At 42.1% G+C, this 8,467-nt stretch overlaps 1 protein-coding gene across 1 annotated transcript; it reads left to right on the top strand.

Moving 5' to 3' along the window:
• Positions 1-266: 266 nt before the first annotated feature.
• NGDN (neuroguidin) lies at positions 267-7,447 on the top strand. Its single transcript, NM_001046459.1, is given in 11 exon segments — positions 267-313; positions 641-700; positions 1,544-1,615; positions 4,325-4,462; positions 4,881-4,965; positions 5,050-5,102; positions 5,351-5,474; positions 5,563-5,731; positions 6,473-6,629; positions 6,772-6,829; positions 7,282-7,447. Coding segments are annotated over 11 exon segments (948 nt in total). The 5' UTR covers positions 267-301; the 3' UTR covers positions 7,302-7,447.
• The last annotated feature ends 1,020 nt before the right edge of the window (positions 7,448-8,467 follow it).

Genomic DNA, 8,467 nt, shown 5'->3' with positions numbered 1-8,467 from the left:
CAATTGCCGAGTTTTTACTGGCTTAACTCCACCCATTCTACTGAATCTACTAATCATATGGCTCTATCCAAGAGCATATTTATATTGGTAAAGCTCCTCCTAAGTCTGACGAGTTTAGCCGGTTCTTCTATTCCATTGGCTGGATCCGGCCCCTCCTCCCGTACATCCTGTTCGGAAGCGGAAATGAGAGAGCCTCTCTTCGTATTGGTTTAGATTTGCAAGCGGCGGTGACCTCTCAAGTCTATCATAACAACGTCCGCTCTCAGGAAGTACAGTTCCGGAAGGGGCAGGCTTTGTGAAGATGGCGGCTCCGGTGAGTTTCGTATGTTTGCTTGGCTTGATATTGTGGACGTTTCCTTTCTCCTCCGAGGCAAATTATTGGCGCGGGGGAAGGATGGTGATAAAAATAGTTCTACCGAGGCGTCCTCCCAGCCACAACCGTAGTAAGGAGACGGGACTGGGACTCCTTTCCAGTAACGTGAAAGGCTGGCCGGCCGTGAGGGGAGGCTGCATGGGCATCGGAGTGGGGAAGGCAGGAAGTCTGGGCTGTTTGAAGGAAAGAGGGGACTTTTCCACCCCACTCCTTCCATCATATGATCCTGAGGAAAGAAATGACTTTTCTTTACTCTCCCTTCCATAGGAGGTGTTGGAGTCAGACCTACCAAATGCTGTGGCACTTTTGAAAAACCTCCAGGAGCAGGTGAGTAATCCCACCTCTTTTGGAATAGATTAGTTGCAAATCTGCTCTGACTTTGTTTGCCTTACCTCTGAAGTTTGGTGATTTGGGGGCATGTGGTTTTTCTGGAGGCTCAGCGGTAAAGAACCCGCCTGGCCAATGCAGGAGACTCAGGTTGGATCCCCGTGTAAGGAAGAGCCCCTGGAGAAGGAAGTGGCAACCCACTCCTGTATTCTTGTCTGGGAAATTCCATGGACAGAGGAGCCTGGTAGGCTACAGTCCATGGGGTCGAAAATAATTGGATACCACATAGTGACTGAGTACGCATTTGAATGACCAGATACCTTAAAAGCAGGATGATCTAATGAAAACCTTTTCAGGCAACAATTCAGAGTAATTGGTTTCTGCATCCAAAGGAATATAGGAAACTTCAGAAAAAAAAAGCATCTGAATCAATTTCCTTTATTCCTATAGATAAGAAAACCAATGATGAGAAAGGTGACTTGCCCTTTGGGTGCCTAGCTGATATACGGTTATATACTAATAGATCTCACATTGCAAGTTCAACTGCACAAGGCTGCAGTGCACTCAGGACCACTGTCCCAGTTCCCATCCCCTACCTCTAGTTTGGTAAGTCAGTCTCTTTAACTTTAAGAAGAGGTTGAAAGTTGTTTCTTCTTTTTGAAGAAGTATCGGAAGCAGCCTCTCCTGTGCTTTCCCGGAACTGAAAAGAAGATGATGGTGTACTTTACGCAGTGTCTCAGATATCAGTATTTTTTAGGTGGCTTGTTTAGGTTTTGTCCTTCACAGCTCACAGAGATGACTTGATTGTATTCTGACCAGGGGTTTTATTTGGATTAATTTCAGGTGATGGCTGTCACAGCACAAGTGCAAACTCTGACCAAAAAAGTTCAGGCTAAAGCTTATCCTACAGAGAAGGTAAGACGTATTGAAGAGTAAGCATCTCCTGACTTAATATTCTCAACCGTTCCATCCATTGTAGACTTATTGAGTGTGTTGTGCATCCTCAGTGCTGGAGCTCTGAAGATGAATAAGATCCAGTTTCTGTGCTGAAGTCTAGTAGAGAAGGCAGCTGAAAGCAGTAGGTATAAACAGTAGCGGTCATGGTGAGCGGCTGTGAAAACTGAGGAGTGAGATTAAATGATCAGCAGGGAGCAAAGGGAGTTAGGCGTCTTAGAGGAGGTGGCAGGATTGTGAGGAATAAACAAGGGTCAGAGGGATGGAAAGAAATAGCATGTGCGGAAACACGAAGACCTAACACGTGATGATATTCTGGAAAGGAGGTATGTCATGTAGTATGCTTTTTTGTACATTTTGTGTGTGTTTTGGGGGCAGGGCTAGAAAATATGACTGGAAAAGTAGTCACTCTATGAAGAGCCTTGTAGGCCAAATAAGGAGTTACTACTGTATTCATTTAATCCAAAATTTTGCGAATTGGGGGCATATTGCTTATTTTATGTACTAAGAAAAAGTGCTGCTTATTAATCTGTGACATACTAAGATACTGTTGATTTAAAGATGTATTCTGACTATGAAGATGATGTGTATCTTAAATACAGTGATTTTCAAATTAAGGTCTTGAAGTTTCCAAGGAATTATTGGGTGTAGGTCAGTATAGAAGGAATGAGGGATCTCTGGATTCCTCATACCTGCTTGAACTGTGTTGCCTGTTTGATGTATTGAACTTTTGTTCTAAAATATTATTTAAGCATGACATTCCATAGGTCAGCAGAAGTATGGAAATCATTATAGTAGGTTAATAAAAGTCATTGAAGGTTTTTAAAACACAAGATTTACAGCAGACTTGTGCTTTAGGAAGATAGCGAAATGAATTTTTAAAGTATCTTTTTGCCATTTCTTTCTCTTCATTCATTTTTGTTCTCTTCTCATTTTTAATCTTCGCTTCTCGTTTTGTTTTTGTTTTTGTCTTATATGCTTGTAACCCATACTCTTGTAAGTCATAAGCTTGACAATGCCCAAGCATGTCAGAAGATCCTGTTTCTCACATTCTTGGCTGTCTTTATTCTGGGTATGATGCTTTATGCATTTTAATGCCTGCTGCTCACATGTATCTTAGATCACTATATATTTATTCATTGAACAGATATTTAGTAACTTTGAGAATCAAAGACCTTTATCAGGTGTTTGATAGGCTATAAAGTACTTTCCCATTTTATTTGAGTCTCATATGAGACTCTAACTATACCCTAAGTCTGCTTACACAAGTTACCTTTTTTATTTAAAAGAATGCACTTATAATTTATGATTAGCAAATCATATCGGAGAAGGCAATGGCACCCCACTCTGGTACTCTTGCCTGGAAAATCCCATGGGCGGAGGAGCCTGGTAGGCTGCAGTCCATGGAGTTGCACTTCACTTTCACTTTTCACTTTGATGCATTGGAGAAGGAAATGGCAACCCACTCCAGTGTTCCTGCCTGGATTATCCCAGGGACGAGGGGGCTTGGTGGGCTTCCGTCTCTGGGGTCGCACAGAGTCGGACACGACTGAAGTGACTTAGCAGCAGCAGCAGCAAGTCATAATACACTGTAATGTAATACACTTCTTTGGTGGTGGACTACCTGTGCAGCATGTGGAATCTTAGTTCCCTGACCAGGGACTGAACCCGTGCCCCCTGCAGTGGAAACGCAGAGTCTTAATCAACGGACCACCAGGGAAGTCCCTGTAATACATTTTAATTTTTAGAAAGTTGAAAAGATACATGAAATCACAAAGAAGAAAATTTAAAAAATCAGTGTAATCACCATTCTGAGATAACCACTGGGGTACATTTACAAATTTTGTTTGTTGTAAAAGTAATATGTGCTTGATGGAAAATCACTTTTATAGTACACTCTATTTCTTCCTTTTCCTCATCGCAGTTCCCAGGGGTAGCGCTTGCTAATTGTATTATCTTCATTTTTCTATACATGTAAAATATGTGTATCATACTTCTCGCCTCCTCAATTTGAACCACATTATTCACTCTTTCTACGTAGGTAGAAAGTGTGTTGACATAGAATTAAGTCCATGTCACTGTGTATAGATCCTTGTTTTTACCTGTAATGTATAATTTCATCATATGGGGATAAAATCATATATTCACTATATGTGATATATATTCACTATAGTGACTCAGCAATCACTATAAAATCATGATGACTCTTTTGGTTAAATTAATTTAAGATTCAGCACTGTGTGGAGATACTTTTGATAGTCACAACTTGAGGGGTGGGCTCGGGGGTGGAGGTCAGGGCTGCTGTGGAGTGCCCTCTAGTCCTCCTCTGTTCACTGTAGATTGAACAGTACTCCACAGCAAAGAATTATCTGTCCCCAAATAGCAGTAGCCCTTGAGTTCGAGAAACCTTGCTATAGAGATTTTGGGGGTACTTTATTGATTTTCCTGCTCTTCTGTCTTCCATAATTCTGTGAGCTTTGTTTCTGTCATATTAGCATAATTTCCTCTGTGGCCATTTTAGGTATAGTCACTTCTTGAGACTACTCTAGATACTTTACATGAACTGCTTGGAAAAAACTTGAATGTGGAAAGAAATTATCCTGTTTTCCCTAGGCTCTCTCCTCATTCTTTGGTTAAAACTGAATTTGCTTCTCTTATGATTCAACGCAGGGTCTCAGCCTTTTGGAAGTAAAAGATCAGCTGTTGCTCATGTACCTTATGGATTTGAGCCATCTCATCCTGGACAAAGCCTCAGGAGGTTCTCTTCAGGGACATCCTGCAGTTTTGAGACTGGTGGAGATTCGCACGGTACAAAGCATTTGGCATCTTACGGGCTCTAAGTTGCTAAATCCTGAACTCCAGGACTGTGACATGATCGCTCTCATTTAAGTGGGTGTTCTCATGTTCCCTGGGTCAGGAAGATCCCCTGGAGAAGGGAATAGCAACCCACTCCAGTATTCTTGCCTGGAGAATTCCATGGACAGAGTAACCTGATGAGCTACAGTCCATGGGATTGCAAAGAGTCGGACAGGACTGAGCAACTAACACTTTTTTTTTCATTTTTCTCATGTTTAATGAGGAAACCAAATGGAGAAAAAGCATTTTTGTTTTCATTTCCTCTACTTTTTGCATATTTTAGGAGCTTTGTCCGGCAGCTTAAAATAGGAACTTTTGGTGTATGCTTATTTAGGGGAAGGACATGTAATGGTATTTAACCACATTTTAGGTTTTGGAAAAGCTTCGTCCTTTGGACCAAAAATTGAAGTATCAGATTGACAAACTGGTCAAGACTGCAGTGACAGGCAGCCTCAGTAAGTAGGGGAAACTGTAAGGTTTTCTGGGGACCATTCAGAAAATTCCAAGTCTTGTAAAGTCTCTTGCATCTTTTATTGTAGGTGAGAATGACCCACTCCGTTTTAAGCCTCATCCTAGCAATATGATGAGCAAGGTAAGAGGCTGCAGTACCCTGATTTTCCTGGGGATCTAAATGTGGGTGAGCCTTGTGCTCCTGGATCTCCTGGGGTTTCTTCTTACTACTGTTGACTCCCAGCTTGTGCCTAAGAGTGTTGAATGTGAGATTCCCCTTTTTCCCTGTGGTTTGTATTCCCACTTTCCCAGTTACTTCAGCTTTCGATTTCCTTGTCACTTATTTGACTAACTCTTCCTAAGTTTGTGGATGTTATATTCCTCTTATAGTTGAGCTCTGAGGATGAGGAGGAAGATGAAGCAGAGGAAGGCCAGTCTGGGGCTTCAGGGAAGAAATCTGGAAAAGGAACAGCTAAGAAATACGTCCCACCACGCTTGGTTCCAGTGCATTATGGTATGAACTGTGGCTGCTGCTTCCTCTGTGTGCATTGTGTTTCTCTTCTCTGTTCTGGGATAACCCTTGCTGATTTTTAATCACATAGATGAAACAGAAGCTGAGCGGGAGAAGAAGCGCCTAGAACGAGCCAAGAGACGGGCGTTGAGCAGCTCTGTCATTCGTGAGCTAAAGGAGCAGTACTCGGATGCTCCAGAGGAAATCCGAGATGCTCGGCATCCTCATGTTACTCGCCAGAGTCAGGAGGATCAACACAGGTGCAGTTAGAAGTTGTTACTATGCTGTAGGGACTTGTCCTTTTGTTTTGAATGAATATGATTAATCTGATTCCAAGAGAACCCATGTTATGTAGGAAATGGAGTACTAAACTTGGGTTAATGATTTCTAAGAATTAGAGTTTTGAAGTACAGAATGGGGACTAGGGGGAAAATGTTGTCCCCCACCCCCACTCCCGACCCAAGCTGTTCAAGCTAAGCAAACACTCCATGGAGGAAAAAATATGCATTGCCACAGACTAAGGCTTTAAAGTTCTCTTTCACTATCCCTGTTCTTTATTTTGTGAAGAAAGCAAGAAAATCAGGTTTTTAGATAAGTTCAGGGAAGAAAAGTAGAAAAGCAATTGTTGAACACAGATTTGTCAACTTTGCCTAGGTATCTATCTCTGCAGTCGATAGATAACAGTGAGAGGGTCTGTGTAGGGGATCCTGTTTATGAAGCTGGAATGCAAAGAATTTTCTTATATAATAATTTAAATATTCCTGTGGATGGGCTGTGAGTTCATTTGTGGGGAGGAGGGAAGTTTTAGCAAAAGCATTTCATTGAACATTGAGTACTGAGCATATAGTATCACATCAGCAAATACTATAGTGGCTAGCTATGAATTTCTCGAGAACTGTCTGCATGATGGCTGAGTAAACACCTGGGCCAGGTTCTTGGCTGCAGCTTTCTGCCTCAGGGGACTGAGCATGCTGGAGACAGTGTCTGTGTTTCTCTTGCAGGATTAACTATGAGGAGAGCATGATGGTGCGTTTAAGTGTCAGCAAGCGGGAGAAAGGACGGCGAAAACGAGCAAACGTCATGAGCTCACAGCTTCATTCCCTCACGCACTTCAGTGACATCAGTGCTCTGACAGGAGGAACCCCTCATCTTGACGAGGTGAGGTGCTGATCCAGTGGTGGGAGGTGACCTTCATGCTTTCAGCTAAGTGTACGTGGGCTTATTACCACGAGGAACTTGGAAGGGGACACTGACACTTGAAAGCGCACAGCCATTCCTTCCCTTCTCCGTGCATCTCCAGGATCAAAATCCTACTAAGAAGCGGAAGAAGATACCTAAGAAAGGTCGGAAGAAGAAAGGTTAGTGAATGGCTCAGACCTGGGTGATCAAGTGCAGCGTGGGCTTTATAAATTGAGATACCAGCTCTGGATTTGCCATTCTAGTTCTTACCAACTTTTATAGTATCTCTTCCATACTGGGCATTAATCTCTTTAGATGTGGGCCTTTATTTTTTTTTCTTTTCCAAGATGAAAATCAGTGTCATTCACAAAAGAGACTTCTGGATTCTGTCTCTGAAGTCCCCATAGCTCCTGTGCAGGCTTGCTTACATAAATATAAAAGCATCACTTGAAGGAACTGCGATCCAATGTCAGTTTCCTTCCTACTTCTAGTCTTTCATCCTGGGGGGATACAGAGTACTGCCGAGGGGACCCACTCCTAAGGAGCCCTTTTCTCTAGATGGTCTTTTTGTCTGTCTCTTCGGTTTTTCCCAACTGTCCTTTGCCTCATTCTTGGTTTCCCTTCCTTTCAGGTTTTCGGAGGCGGCGGTGATTATGGGTGTACATACTTAATTTATTTTTGTCATCCGGGATACTTCTAATTTCATTGTATGTAGGTTTTTTCTTTGGAATTCATTAATCATTTACTCTGGACATGTGGAAAGATCTTTATTAATAAAATTGATTTTACTTAACAAATTCAAGCCCCTTTTGCACATGTACTATATGACTGGAATCTCTGGGTGTGGGTATTTTTGGTGACAGGGTGATGGAAAAGGGAAAGAGGAGATCTTGGGGGGAATAAGAAAGTTTGGCTTTATATGGTTTTCTTTGATAAATATGTTACCCAGAAACTAGAAATTGGCTATTTAGTCAAAAAATATTGAGAGATTAGAGTAGTGTAATAACATTCTTTCACCCCCATGTTGCCCCAAGTTCCTGTGTGGTTTATGTAATGATAATACAGATAATCTGAAATATATGGACATTTTAAGATTTACTATGTATCTTACGGGAATCCCCGGGTGGCTCAGTGGTAAGAACCCGCCTGCCAATGCAGGACATGTAGGTTCAATCCCTGCATCAGGAAAGATCCCCTGGAGGAGGAAATGGCAACCCACTTCAGTATCTTTGCCTGAGAAATCGGATGGACAGAGAAGCTTGGAGGGCCACAGTCCATGGGGTGGAAAAGAGTCTGTCACGACTGTGCACGCAGGCAATGTATCTTTTTGACCACCAGATGGCATTAGTGGTTCAGAAAACCTTTGGTTTTGACTGGAATCAAATACTATTCAATGGAACCTTTCCTCATTACCAAGTTACTCTTGTTTCCACTTCTCTGAATGTTTTTCTTTAAAACATCATGGAAACAGGGCAGTCTTTAGGTCAGTTATTGAGAGAGTGTATCTAGGGAAAATAGAGTGAATAAGAGGAGTGTAAGGAATCAGGCTAGTTTTATGGTTTTCTGACTTGCTGACGCTCCTTCAACAAAGGCTTCAGTTACCAGTTAGTAAAAGCCAGTCCTTTTACAAAGACCTTGTGAAATAATGCCAACAAGCAGGCAGGCAGAAAACTCCAACAGACCAAAGAATAAAAATCCCACAGTCATCAGCCCAAGTCAGGAGACTGGTAGAAGTTACATGTCTGCAATCTTATATTTGGTTCAAAGAATGACTTCTGTTAGTGAGAGATCCCTCTGGCCTTGGATAATACAGAAAA

This window comes from Bos taurus, chromosome 10 (genome assembly GCF_002263795.3).
Source record: "Bos taurus isolate L1 Dominette 01449 registration number 42190680 breed Hereford chromosome 10, ARS-UCD2.0, whole genome shotgun sequence".
Taxonomy (NCBI): Eukaryota; Metazoa; Chordata; class Mammalia; order Artiodactyla; family Bovidae; genus Bos; species Bos taurus.
Note: the sequence above shows the minus strand (reverse complement) of the source record. Positions and strands in the feature narration are given on the sequence as shown.